Source organism: Zootoca vivipara, chromosome 13 (genome assembly GCF_963506605.1).
Source record: "Zootoca vivipara chromosome 13, rZooViv1.1, whole genome shotgun sequence".
Lineage (NCBI taxonomy): Eukaryota > Metazoa > Chordata > Lepidosauria > Squamata > Lacertidae > Zootoca > Zootoca vivipara.
This window is the reverse complement of record NC_083288.1, coordinates 24,192,565-24,207,155: the sequence shown is the minus strand read 5'-3', so window position 1 is coordinate 24,207,155 and position 14,591 is coordinate 24,192,565. Positions and strand designations below refer to the sequence as shown.

Here is a 14,591-nt window from a genome sequence, read left to right as displayed (position 1 = left end):
TTTCCCCCCTTCTAAATTTGCACCTATGTGCATACACAGCATATTCAAAAGTTATGCGAATCGATGTCCTCTTTTGGGGTAACTAGCTGGCCTTGTTTGCCCGCTCAGTCTGCAACCTCTCAATCTAACCTGCCGTGCAGGGTTGTTGTGAGAATAAAATGCGGTATGGCGGAGAAGGCACATGTACGCCGCTGTGCGCTCCTTGGAGGAAGGGTAGGGTAAAATGATATCAATTAACAAATCATAATAAAGAAAGAGTGGCAGGTAGCCAGCTATTGCAATGTTTCCAGAGTGAACAGGCTGCAATACCACCAATCTTCTCCAGTACCTCTTTGGGTATGCAGGATACTGTTCCTGTATAAACTCAGCTGTTACGCCCATTGACCTTTTGAGAAACAAGGGGAAGATAATAGGCAAGTAGGCAGTCAGGATGTCATTGGCTTCAAAGGTGCCTACAAAGTACACTGGGATGCGGGTGGCGCTGTGGGTTAAACCACAGAGCCTGGGGCTTGCCGATCAGAAGGTCGGTGGTTCGAATCCCCGCAACGGGGTGAGCTCCCGTTGCTCGGTCCCTGCTCCTGCCAACCTGGCAGTTCGAAAGCATGTCAAAGTGCAAGTAGATAAATAGGTACCGCTCTGACGGGGTTTCCGTGTGCTGCTCTGGTTTGCCAGAAGCGGCTTTGTCATGCTGGCCACATGACCTGGAAGCTGTACTCCCTCAGCCAAAACACGAGATGAGCGCCACAACTCCAGAGTCGGTCACGACTGGGCCTAATGGTCAGGGGTCCCTTTACAAAGTACACTGCGAGGAACAAGAGCTACAATTCCCCCTGTTTCTTAAAAAATGAAAAGGAGGCAGCCCTGAAGAAAAACAAAAGGGTCATTTAGTCTACATGGGTAGGTAAAATGGGCCAACTGACCTATATCGATGGACTTTAGAATACAGCTGTTTAATTTGGGGACCTTTTGTGATTCTGCAGAATACGGCATTTTGGCTTATTAATTGGATCAGCACAGCACAGGAACAGAAGATGACAAAAATTACACCCATCTTGCAGCAGCAAAATTTACGGGCTGTTTGCCAAAGGGTGTAGTCTTTTGCTGCTGAAGCTGCTGTCAGTTTCAGTGAAGCTAGGATTTATTGCTAAGAATTATTTATTTGCGTGTTTAGACCTTCAAACCTCCCCTTTAAATAAATTCAGACAAGACTCAAATTTTGGTTTGGTTTTTGGCAGAATTTAGGCCACAACTTTACTGATTACAGCAAGTGAATGGTTGCATAGGCTCTGGTTCGACTAACTCTCTGCACCGTTGCAGGTAGCGCTGACCCAGGGCTCTACCATAGGTCAGCCTGGGGTGAACACTTGGAATGGCGGAAAGCCAGGGACATGCTATGTCCACCACCCAGATGTCCCCCTGGACTCAGACATGGGCACAACCCCTCGCAGGGTTGACCAAACCATTGAGTCCCTGGATTCCTTTAATGGAATACCCTTCACATAGGGATGGCGGGAGCGTTCCCCCCATCCCTATCACCTGAACCAGAGCCTATCTACAACCTTACAAGTTGTGATGATTTGCTGCGCGGCAAGCGAAACCCAAATGGCACCAGCCAATCAGCCAAGTGGGGAAAATTCCTGCCGTGCCCCTGTCTCAACGGCAGATGACACACGACGGCATAGCAAGGTCAAGCGCAAGCCCTAAATATAGGGAGAGGTGGGTGGGTGTTCCAATGCACTGAGCAAGAGAGAAAGCTCAGGGTCACGTGCATAGGCATATATAGGTCCCTTGATCCATTTTGGCTAGCGTCCCATTGGTCAGATTGAACCCAGCATCAAGGGACCTACCAATAGGGTATTGTGGCTATCCAATCGTACCCACCCACAACACAAGGGTTTGGTTGCCAGGTCTCACCACAACACGTGTCCTCCCTCAAAGAGGGATTTCAATGTGTGAAGTGCTGTGCTGTTTTCAGTTTGTCTGGACTCCCAGGAACCTTATGCATCAGATCACTATAATCCCTGTGTTACTTGTTTAAGGCCCTCCACTGATAGGGATGGGAGAATCTGCAAATTTGGGTTTTTTCTCCATTTCTCGTTTCCCCACTCCTATTTTCAGTTGACCACATCCTCGTCCCCTGCAGTTTGGGTCTGGACAGGAAACTTGCCGTACCAAACTCCAGGATCCAAGAACAGAGATGGGGAACTCTTTTCAGCCTGAGGGCCACATTCCCCTGTGGCCATCTTCCAGGGGCCACAAGTCAGTGCTGGGCTGGGCCAGAGGCAAAAGTGGGTGGAGCAAGTTTCTATACATATTCTCGGTCCAGGAAATCAGGAGGAATTATTAGAACATATTCCAGACAGGAAAACACAGCCGTCGAGGGTGTGAAACAGGGTGGGTGAAGGGTTGGGGAAAGAAGAGGTGGCTAGGGAGGAAGTGTGGCCTGGATTCCTGAGAGATAGAGAGGCCTAGAAGACCACATTTGGCCTGAGATTTTTTATCCCTGCACCAACATGTGACTGGTGGTCTAATGACATCTTCTCCACAAGTGCTTCAGGAGCGCAGGGGGCTTTTGAACTCACAGCCTGGCCTCACATATATGGAGATGCTCTTCATGATCATTGGGGCTTCTATGTGGAGGATCTTCATGGGACTGGGCAATTATGAAGCACTGCAGTAGCTTGGAAACAGGGCTGCTGTGATTGTTTTTCTGAGGGGAGTCCTCTCTTTTGAAGGACGCTCAGAGGGCAGCCCTCTCTTCGATGGTGTCCTCTGTTTGAGGGCTGTCCCATCCCTGACTGGTTTGTAGATCTGAAACCAAGAGATCCATGGGCCTCCCTTGCTGTGCTGGTTGGGGCTAATGGGAATTGTAGTCCAACGCACTTAGAAGCCACCAGTTTGGAGAAGAATGGCACAGGCAGTATGTAGACAATGCTTTGAAATAAAGACACATGACCACAATGTTATCATTTACTTGCTACAGAAGGAAAATCTTTATTGCAGGGTGCTAGCCGATAAGATCACGGTTTTCTGTCTTGGTTTGCATGGAAGAAAGGTGCTCAAGAAAGCAGCAGTGACAGAAGCAGAGAAAAAAGACAATTCTAATACAGCATTGTGGGTTTAAGGCAGAAATCCTTGAGCTCCTGACACCTTGGTGTATCTTTTTTCATGACATGCATCTGCTATGGCATGCTTCGAAAGATTCCCCATGAGAATCTGAGATGGCTTATTTAATTGGCTTTTCTTCAACCGACTGGACGTGAGTCGAGACGACTTGATCACCAATTCTGTCTTCCACTATTGTCTTGATCACTCTTGTTTTTTGTACATCTGTGCAAGAAAGGAAATGCAGGCATTTAGGAGAGCAGTTATTCTTTTAAACAGGCAGATCACGGAGCTCTTATTTAAACATTGAGGGGTGGGGAATGTACTACTTAGAAACACAGGAAGCTGCCTTATAGTGAACCAGATCATTGACCCATCTAAGCCAGTATTGTCTACACTGATTGGCAGCAACTATCCAGGTTTTCAGTCTGCTTTCCCAGTTCTACTTGGAGATGTAGGGGATTGAAAATGGGATGTTCTGTATATAAGACAGATGCTCTATCACTGTGCCACACACTGTGCAATCAATATCCCATTTGCCCAGAATCAACCCACAATTCATAGCCCATGCAAATAGCAGCTTGGGGGGGGGGACGAGGGCCAATGGGAGTAGCTGCAACCCTGATCAACCACCCCACTGGGCGATTTCTGCATTGGGTGACCATCTGAGGAAAAGTTGTTATTACACTGGTGGCTCCTTAACATTTATTCTTTCTTCACCAGCACAACCCTGCCATATACTCAACTTTCTCAGTTCAATTTTGGTACATCAATAGGCAATTCATCAGCATTATTTCACCCTCTGAAATTAGTAGCAAAATAAAACTGTTTTTAGAAATGTGCATTTTTAACAGAAAAATAAGAACAACATGTGTTACCTCTGGTGGTGCTTCCATATCTTGATCCTGAATCCTGGGAACTTTCGCCACTAAATCCTCTGTCTACAGATCCTGAGCTTCTAGATTGTGAGTCTGCAGACCCAGAGCCTCTGGACCGTGACTGGAAGCTGGAAGTTTCTTGGACCCTGGATCTGGAATCTGAAGAACCGGAAGATCCGAACCCTCTAGATCCTGTGGATCTCGAGTCTCCACTGCCAAAAGCTCTGGATCCAGAGCTGGAAGATGTCTGGTCTCTAGAACTTGAACCTACAGATCCTCTAGATCTAGTTTCTGAAGAGATTCTTCTGGATCCAGATTCAAAATCACTATAAGAACAGTAAAAAACGAACAAACTTTAGACTTGGTTATAGGGAAAAAAGAGGGTTTCTGTGAAGGTACATTTGACAGTAGCAGGATCAGTAAAGTCTTTATTGTAGATATTATGTGGGGTCGAGATAAAAAAAGATGAGAAAAGGCAACATCTAGCTGAATCGTATATATATATCGATATATATATATATCGATATATAATCGTATATATATATATATATATATATATATATATATATATATAGTCCTATATCTATTGTCCAATATGTCATAGAGTTTTTTTTTTAACAAGCTCGTCTTTTGTTTCCCTATCTAATAACAGATCATACATTTTAGATAAAAGTTTTTCTTTGTTTTGTAAGAAGTTATTTTTCAAATTGTGAGCTTTGGTCTGAAAACCCATTTTTCCTGTCTATTTGAAACATTTCATGTAACTGATGATATTGTAGCCAGTCCGTAACATGGCTCCTTACACTTTCCATTGATTTCAGTTTAGGTTCCCCCTCTTTAAAGTGCAGCAATTCCCTGTAGGTTGCCCACTTTCTTTCCATATTAACTCTCTTAATTGTAATAGCCTCAGTAAGAGATATAGTCATACTTCATGTTGCATCCGCTTCAGGTTACGTCTTTTCAAGTTGTGTCCTGTGGCAACCTGGAAGTACTAGAATGGTTACTTCTGGGTTTCTCCACTTGGGCATGCACAGAAGCACTAAATTGTGCTTTGTGCGTGTGCAGAAACGCTTCTGGATGCGAATGCTTCAAGTTGCAGACGTGCCTCCGGGATGGATTACGTCTGCAACTCGAGGTTCCACTGTAGCCATAAAGATGTTTTTCTTTCCAGCAGATTTTTATATTTCTCCCAAACTCTATGAAAATTCTTCCTTAGAATATGGTTCATAAAACTTTTATAAATTTTCGCCTTCCCATGCCAGAGACATGCATGCCAGCTGAGTTTTAAATTGTGACCTTCTAAGTCCAGGATGTCTGCATTATCCAATGTGATCAATTCGTTTAACCAGCACAAGCAGGCTGCCTCATAATACATTTGCACATTTCTGGAAATAGAAAGAAAGGGCTTGTTTCTCGGAGACTTTGCAAACTGACTGGAGAATGTGCATATTGAGAGGGGGAATGTCCAATTAAGCAATGAGAAACCAAGTGATGTGCAGACCCTTAGGCGAAGGAGAATCAAAGACATTTAGGAATGGCAGACTTCTACCACATTCCTCCCTTTTCACCTGTCTCCTCCATCCAGCAGACTGCGGTAAGTCTCGATCTCATTCTCCAGGCGGATCTTGATATCCAGGAGCTGTTCATATTCTCTGTTTTGGCTTTCCATGTCTTCCCTGATCTGCACCACTTGTCCCTCCACGTTGCTTATCACTCCTTGTATCTGGGAAAGTTCGCCACAGAATCTGCCTTCTACATCTGCCAGGGTGGCCTCCAGAGATTGTTTCTGATGGGGGGGGGAGGAATAGAACATTGAAAGTTGAATAAAAAGATAAAATGAGAACACAAACAGATAATAAAAAAACATAAACAAACAAACAGCCCCTCCCACAAACACATTTAAAAGATCATGGTATGTTTAATGGTAGGGCTGGGTGCCACAAGGCCATGTGTGCCCTCTGTGATTGTCTATCTCTCTTCTTGTTTTAAACTTAAGGAAGGGTTAGAAAGGTAATAAAGTAATAAGTAAAGAAAGATGCTAACTTTTAGCCCCAAAATGGAAAGGGAGCGAGGTCCCAACTAAAGAGGACTGGCAACTTAAGTCGACAGAATCTGCAGAACTTGCAGATTTAACACATAGAATAAGAGAGCAAGAAGAACATACATTTAAAGAAGAGTGGAAAATGTTCATTGAATATGTGGGAAATGACTGTATACAGCTGAAAACACTGGCAGCCTTAAGATAAATTCAACAGAGTAAATAATTTTTGATGGATGCAAAAGTGGAAAATTGATTTGAATGGTTATAGTAAAATACGCAGGGATGTATGATATGCAAAATGAACCACGGAAAGAGAAGAAGGGAAGTCACTGGATATTTTAAAGTTTGTAAAATGTTTATTTGCAACTGTAAAATCGTAAAATATAAATTCTCAAAGAAAAAAAAGATGCTAACTGAACGAAAGAAAGAATTCTTATACCATAGACAATTGGGTTTGCAGTTCCATTTCTAGGCTTTGCAGAGTGTGTCTTAGTTCGGTAATCTCACTCTTGTTGGTGCTGGTCTCTTCGACGCTGCTGCTTATCTGCTTATTCAGTTCTTGACTCTGAAATAAAGCGATTAAAAGAGGGAGAGAAAGTTATCCAAAGGTTTTTAGTCAAGTGAATAATTTTGCGTAAGGAAGAGTCCTCCATGAAGTCAAAAGTGAACATTTTCTGCAAGATAAAAGGAAGCCACCTTTTATCATATGTGGTGGAATTGTAAAGTGATAAAGGAATTCTGGGAAATGATATATAATGAATTGAAAAAATGTTTAAAATAACAAACCAGAAGCCTTTTTGTTAGGAATTGTAGGTGCAGAGATGCCAAAAGAACTGTACTGTATGCTACAATAACTGCAAGGATGCTGCTTGCCCAGAGCTGGAAAGATGACAAGATGCCTACAAAGGTGGTCTGGCAGATGAAATTACTGGACTATGCAGAGATGGCAAGATTAATTGGGGAAATCAGAAATCAGGAGGATCAAAGCTTCAGCAAGGAATGGGACAAATTCATATTATATTTGAAAGACCACTGTAAACACTTGAACAGGTTTGGCAGGTTTTAATTAATTCTTGCAATGATACCTGAAGGAGCGTCTCCACCCCCATCATTCTGCCCGGACACTGAGGTCCAGCGCCGAGGGCCTTCTGGCGGTTCCCTCGTTGCGAGAAGCCAAGTTACAGGGAACCAGGCAGAGGGCCTTCTCAGTGGTGGCGCCTGCCCTGTGGAACGCCCTCCCACCAGATGTCAAAGAGAAAAACGTTTACCAGGCTTTTAGAAGACATCTGAAGGCAGCCCTGTTTAGGGAAGCTTTTAATGTTTAACAGACCATTGTATTTTAATATTTTGTTGGAAGCCGCCCAGAGTGGCTGGGGAAACCCAGCCAGATGGGTGGGGTATAAATAATAAATAATACATTATTATTATTATTATTATTATTATTATTATTATTATTATTATTATTGTTATTATTGTTGTTGTTGTTGTTGTTGTTGTTGTTGTTATTACATAGACTTTGGATACAATGGAGGATTGTAAATTAGATGGACTTATAAAATGCAGGTTTTTTTAAAAAAAGTTACCTGAAAGAACCCACGGGGGGGGGGAGGGACGTCTTGAGATTCGGAAGAATCTTGTGTTGTTTTTTTATTACTCGTGACTATGAGTCTGAATGAATTTGTAAAACCAAATAAAAACTATTTAAATAACAAACAAGTGAGCGTTTCTGCCACCTACCTGTTCGTTGAACCAGGCCTCAATGTCTTGCCTGTTCTCCTCAGCGAGGGCTTCATATTCTCCTCTCATCTTATTGAGGAGGGCAGTCAGGTCAATTCCAGGGGCAGCATTCATTTGCACATCAATGCCTCCGGCTGTGGTGTCAGTCACAGAGCTCATATCCTGCACCAATAAAAATGTTATCTCAACACGTGCAGCAAGAGCAGGAAAATAAATCAGTTTTTTTTTTAAAAAAAAAATACCAGGAGTATCTCTGAGTAATTGTAATGTTTTCTAGATGACGTTGACTGGTTTCAATAACTTTGCTTCTACTGCCCAGACTCCAGAGAGATCTGTATCTGATCCAAAATAGATTGAGCAGGTGTAGGTGTGAGGACCCTCTTACCCAGGCACCCCTAAACTCAGTTGCTTTGGGACTACAATTCCCATCAACCCTGACCTCTGGTCCTGTTAGCTAGGGATGATGGGAGTTGTAGTTCCAAAATATCTGGAGGGCTGAGTTTGGGGGTGCCTGCTCTTACCATTTCATAGAAGCCAAATCCTAGGGGCCATGGGGGCCTCGGCCCCCACAATAAAATATTTGAGGGGGCCAGGCCCTCACAGAGTTGATGGGCATTCCCATTCAAATGATGTGTTGCGCACTGCGTCATGTGATTGATTATGGGGGGGGGCTTACCTGGGCCCCCAACAATATTTTATTCAAGTTGGCACCCCCTGTACTATTTTGTATTCTGCTCCGTCATTTACCTTAAGTTGTTCATGCATAGCTAAAGCTTGATTTGGGCTCTGGTCTGTTTAACGCGGGTGGCGCTGTGGGTTAAACCACTGAGCCTAGGGCTTGCCGATCAGAAGGTTAGCAGTTCGAATCCCCGCGACAGGATGAGCTCCTGTTGCTCGGTCCCAGCTCCTGCCAACCTAGCAGTTCGAAAGCACATCAAAGTGCAAGTAGATAAATAGGTACCACTCCGGCAGGAAGGTAAACAGTGTTTCCGTGTGCTGCTCTGGTTCGCCAGAAGCAGCTTTGTCATGCTGGCCACATGACCTAGAAGCTGTACACCGGCTCCCTTGGCCAGTAAAGCGAGATGAGCACCACAACCCCAGAGTTATCCGCGACTGGACCTAATGGTCACCTTTACCTTTACCTGTTTATTATCTATGTAGAGGTGAAAAGGCAAAGGAACCCTGGACAGTTATGTCCAGTCAAAGGCGACTATGGGGTTGTGGCGCTCATCTCCCTTTCAGGTCAAGGGAGCTGTCGTTTGTCCACAGACAGCTTTCCAGGTCATGTGGCCAGCATGACTAAGCCGTTTCTGGCGCAACGGGACACCGTGATGGAGACCAGAGCGCACGGAAACGGCGTTTACCTTCCTGCCGCAGCGGTACCTATTTACTTGCACTGGTGTGCTTTTGAGCTGCTAGGTTGGCAGAAGCTGGGACAAAGCAACAGGAGCTCACCCCATCATGCGAATTTGAACCGCCGACCTTCCGATCAGCAAGCCCAAGAGGCTCAGTGGTTTAGACCACAGCACCACCTGCTCCCCTATTATCTATATGAGTAATGCAAAGCAATATTATTAAGCATAGCTGTCAAGTTCTCCCTTTTTTAAAGGGAAATTCCCTTATGCTGAATAGGCTTCCTCGCAAGAAAAGGGAAAACTTGACAGCTATGCTATTAAGTCCCATGGCAAGCACCCATTGCCCTTAAGATGTGTGTGTTTATGTAAAGGTATATACAGTGGTCCCTCGACTTACAAACTCAATCCATTCCAAATGCACATTCGTAGGTCGAAAATTTCGTAAGTCGAAAAGCGGATTCCCATAGGGAAAAAAATATTCGGAAAAATTCGTAAGTCGAGGAAACCGCATTTAAAACCGCCAACGGTTTCCGTTCGGATGTAGAAAAATTTGTAAGCGTGCGGCCATTTGTCCCGTTCGTAAGTCGAAAACTTCGGATGTCGGGTAATTCGTAAGTCGAGGGACCACTGTATACACAAACACATACATATTGGACATGGCTTTAGGCATAACTGAGACCTGCATTACCTCCTCATGAGTCTTCTTCATATACTCAAGCTCCTCAGTCAGGCTTTCAATCTGCATTTCAAGATCACCCCTGCTCATGGTTATCTCATCTAGGACCTTACGGAGGCCATTGGTGTCAGCTTCAACACTCTGGCGGAGAGCCACATCATTGTCGTACCTAAAGCAAAATGGATTAAAAAGGTTGTCAGCAGATCATGTGGGAAACATCTGAACGCAGAGAGGGAAACGTGTTCCTTTTCTGTGGGTGTTTTCTTCAGTGCCTTCATCGGTTTTCTTCACGGCTGGAGGCAGCAATGCTTCTGAAGACCAGTTGCTGGAAACCACAGGAGGGGAGAGGTCTCTTGCACTCGAATCCTGCTTGCAGATTTCCTACAGGCCACTGTGGCAACAGGATGCTGGGCTAGGTGGCCTGATTCAGCAGGCTCTTCTTAAGTTCCTATATTATTTTAAAGGTAAAGGTAAAGGTACCCCTGACCATTAGGTCCAGTCGAGGACGACTCTGGGGTTGTGTCACTCATCTAGCTCTATAGGCCAAGGGAGCCAGCGTTTGTCCACAGACAGCTTCCAGGTTATGTGACCAGCATGACTAAGCCGCTTCTGGCGAACCAGAGCAACGCATGGAAACGCCGTTTACCTTCCCGCCGGTGTGGTACCTATTTATCTACTTGCACTTTGATGTGCTTTCGAACTGCTAGGTTGGCAGGAGCTGGGACCCATTGCGGGGATTCAAACCACCAACCTTCTGATCAGCAAGCCCTAGGCTCCTAGACCACAGCGCCACCCGCATCCCATATTATTTTACAGGTGAAACTCGGAAAATTAGAATATCGTCAAAAAGTGCATTTATTTCAGTAATGCAACTTAAAAGGTGAAACCAATATATGAGATAGATGCATGACATGCAAAGCAAGGTATGCCAAGCCTTTATTTGTTGTAATTGCAATTATTTGTCATTAGGCGGGTCAATTATAAATGGAATGTAATTAATGAAATGTAATAGTGATGTTTATTTTCGTATTATTGTAACTATTTGTTTTATTACTGTGGAATTTCCAAAAGAAAGCATTTGTAAAAATTAAAAGAAAAAAAAAGTTGCTTTACTGAAATAAATGTACTTTTTGGACGATTTCACCTGTATGTTGGGGCTATTTGCCTGTATATCAGGTTTTAAAGAAGGTGTAGTTATCAGCGGTGTTTTTGTCACACATTATGAACCAAACCTGGAATTAGTTAAGCACTCAGCTAAATTTATGATGTGAAATTAGGGCTGCAGCCTTATAACCATTGGGAGTAAGCCCCACTGAACTCCATGGGACGTACTTCTGAGTAGACATGGTTGGGGCTGTGCTGGAGCATACCAATGCAATTCATTGGCTGGTGGGTATGAATTTGTGCCACCCAAGCATACAGTAAATGTACTGTAGTTACACCTGATGGGATATGCATGCTGGAGATCTCACAATAGGCTGGTTTTTCTGCTCTATATGAATGATGCAGCAAGCATCTCCACCAGCTTGTGGAGCAATGCCCATTTTGTCCCACTTACTTCAGCTTGAAGTCAGCCGCAGCCAGCCTAGCATTGTCGACCTGCAAAATGAGGCCGCCATTGTCTGTAATTGCAGCAATGATCTGCAAAAGAAAGAATAAATAATTAATATATAATTGAACGTTGGATTCGGACATGTAGCAAGTTCCTCTCCCAACTCATTCACACACGTTTAAAGCATTATGATACCAGTTTAAATAGTCATGGCTTCCCCCAAAGAAATCAACTACAGCACTGTTGGAAATTTCTACCCAATTTTAATTTGTACAGTAATTATTATTTAGCCCCATTTAGAATAGGATGGATTATGAATTATGTTACATGTCTTAACTGTCTCCTTTTGTTGTGGGAAGTCAAGACAAGTCTGCTTAATTAATGAGGGGAATATATAGTATTATATAGACAGATGAGAGATATACGGGTTTCAAAACGACATCGTTTCTTTCTTCTCTTTTATATAGTTAGAATAGATTTTGTCTAAGCATCCAATAAGTTTAATGAGTTTATTAGTAGAAAGGAAGAATACTAACAAAAAAACCCACAGAAAAGAAAAATAGGTACAGCAAATGAAATTAATATTTCAGCAATAAATGACTGGGGAGCTGGAGCTACTACTCTATGATGAAAGGTTACATTTGAGACTTTTTAGTTTGGGAAAAAAGCAGGTAAGGACATGATGGAGGTATATAAGGTTATTTATTGTGTGGGAAAAGTGGATAGGCAGATATTTCCCCCCTCTCTCAGGAACATCCAATGAAATGGAATGTGAGAAGATTCAGGGTAGACTGCAGAATTAGATTCCAGAAACTCTAGTGTTGGCCACTAACATGGAAGAGTTGAATAGAGAATTAGACAATTTAATAGGCTGCTAGCCATTATGACTATGCTCTTCCTCTGCTGTTGGAGGCAGTATGTCTCTAAAAACCAATTACAGAGAATCACAAGTAGGGAGACTCTAGTTGCACCCGAGTCCTGCTTGCAAGCTCCCCATAGGTCTCTGGTTGGCCTCCATTAGAAGTGGATACTTGATAAGATGGGCTTTTGGCCTGATCCAGCAGGTCTCATTCTTACATGACACCCTATATATGATCTCTGATCAGCTAGGATTCCAGCAAGAAGTGTATAAATTAACAGCTGTCAAGCTAGATCTTATAATTCAATAATTTTGAATATCTGACGATAAACATAATATAGGAGGAAATTGCATGACTCCTTAAAACGGTGCCATCTCTTTTTCCAACCCAGATGTTCATTATCGTGCATAGGTGCACCCCACTACCCCAAATGGTGACATGTTCCCAGGCATGCAGCTGTTCCCTGCTTTTGTTTTCCTTTGGGAAGAGGGATTGCTGGCAGCCTATAATATTTGAGCTTTACAGGTTGAGCATAGGTGGAGGCAGATGACTTAAACCTGCAGGGAACAGATTCCACTGCCCCAAATTAGATCACCAGACAGAAGCAGCCCCTAAAAGGTGCTTTCCAGACCTGAGCTTGAGTCCTCTTCTCTCTCTGTGTGTGCTATTCAAAAATGAGAATCGTCGTTTCTCTCCCAAACACAGATCTTGCTTAACACCATTATGGCGATGGGGGTGTTATTGGGTTGTTGTTTTTATTCTGATTACAGTGGTACCTTGGTTTATGAACTTAATCCATTCCAGAAGTCCGTTCCTAAACCAAAGCATTCTTAAACCAAGGCGTGCTTTCCCATAGCAGCGGGGGACTCAATTTACAAATGGAACACATTCAACATGTTCTGCTTCCAAAACAAAGCAAAACACCTACTTCCGGGTTTGCAGCGTTCTTAATCCAAGTTGTTCATAAACTAAGCTGTTCTTAAACCAAGGTACCACTGTATATATGTTGTGATCTTTTCTATGAACCACCCTGAGACCTCCGGGTATAGGGCGGTATATAAACTCAATAAATAATAGGGTGGCGCTGTGGTCTAAACAACTGAGCCTAGGGCTTGCCAATCGGAAGGTCGGCGGTTCGAATCCCCGCAATGGGGTGAGCTCCCGTTGCTCGGTCTCAGTTCCTGCCAACCTAGCAGTTCGAAAGCACGTCAAAGTACAAGTAGATAAATAGGTACCGCTCCAAGCGGGAAGGTAAACGGCATTTCCGTGTGCTGCTCTGGTTTCACCAGAAGTGGCTTAGTCATGCTGGCCACATGACCCGGAAAAACTGTCTGCAGACAAACATTGGCTCCCTCGGCCAGTAAAGTGAGATGAGGACCACAACCCCAGAGTCGTTCGCAACTGGACTTAACTGTCAGGGGTCCGTTACCATTTTAAGGATTGGCTTCGTCAAAATGGATCTCACCTTCCAGAAGTGTCTCTGGGAAAGGCCACATTCAGTGATAGAGCATCTGCAAACCCGGAAGTGACTGTTCTGGTTTGTGAACTATTTTGGGAAGCTGAACGTCCGATGGGGCTTCCGCAGCTTCCGATTGGCTGCAGGAGCTTCCTGCAGCCAATCAGAAGCCTCACTTTGGTTTCCAAATGTTTTGGGAGTTGAATGGACTTCCGGAACGGATTCCATTTGACTTCCAAGGTATGACTGTATAAGCCTTGTGAACAAATGCAGCAAATAAAGCCCTGCGACATATTTGCATGGCTTGTTTCTTCCCATACCTGTGTCTTAAGGTCATCAATGACTGCGTAATACTTGCTGTAGTCCTGTTGCTCTCCGCCTCTGGTGCTTGCTCCAAACTTTTCGTACCACTCTGCAATCTTCTTCTCCAGGTCACTGTTCGCCTCCTCCAGAGCTTGTACGTTGTTCAGATAGGCTGCCAAGCGGTCGTTGAGATTTTGCATCGTCTCCTTCTCGCCGCCGGAAAGGAGTCCGCCCTCGCCGCCCCCGAAGCCGTTAAAGCCCCCGGCTGACCCACCTCCAATGGCGCCCCACCCAGCACTCGAGCCCCAGGACCCGCCAGCTCCGCATGACATGCCCCCAGAACTCCATCTCCCTCTACTATCAGACATCCCACTCATACCACTCATGCCCCCGCCAGAGCCCCAAGCGCCACCACCACAGCTGGAGCCTCCACCAATGGTCCTTCTGCTAGATCCACCGCTGAAGCTTGAGCTCCCACCCAAGCCCCTGCCACTAGATCCACCGCTGAAGCTTGAGCTCCCACCCAAGCCCCTGCCGCTAGATCCACCGCTGAAGCTTGAGCTTCCACCAAAGGCCCTGCCGCTAGATCCACCGCTGAAGCTGCATGCTCCATGGCCAGACATCCTCG

General features: G+C 44.5%; 1 protein-coding gene across 1 annotated transcript; it reads right to left on the bottom strand.

Moving 5' to 3' along the window:
- Positions 1–3,226: 3,226 nt before the first annotated feature.
- Positions 3,227–14,328, bottom strand: LOC118094624 (keratin, type I cytoskeletal 10-like). Its single transcript, XM_035135178.2, has 8 exons — positions 13,981–14,328; positions 11,351–11,433; positions 9,805–9,961; positions 7,762–7,923; positions 6,464–6,589; positions 5,552–5,769; positions 4,062–4,111; positions 3,227–3,330 (listed from the first exon to the last, which is right to left on the bottom strand). The coding sequence occupies exons 1-8, from the start codon at positions 14,293–14,295 to the stop codon at positions 3,227–3,229; spliced, it is 1,215 nt and encodes a 404-aa protein (XP_034991069.1). The 5' UTR covers positions 14,296–14,328.
- Between the last annotated feature and the right edge of the window lie 263 nt (positions 14,329–14,591).

What these genes read in the sequence shown, in the direction of transcription:
- LOC118094624 (XM_035135178.2), bottom strand. Translation starts at nt 14,295, where the DNA reads ATGTCATGCGGAGCTGGCGGGTCCTGGGGCTCGAGTGCTGGGTGGGGC. An exon ending in GCGGCTGACTTCAAGCTGAA is followed by an intron (nt 9,962 to 11,350) that starts GTAAGTGGGACA and finishes ATTTTGCTTTAG; the next exon opens with GTACGACAATGATGTGGCTC. An exon ending in TGAAGAAGACTCATGAGGAG is followed by an intron (nt 7,924 to 9,804) that starts GTAATGCAGGTC and finishes TTATTGGTGCAG; the next exon opens with GATATGAGCTCTGTGACTGA.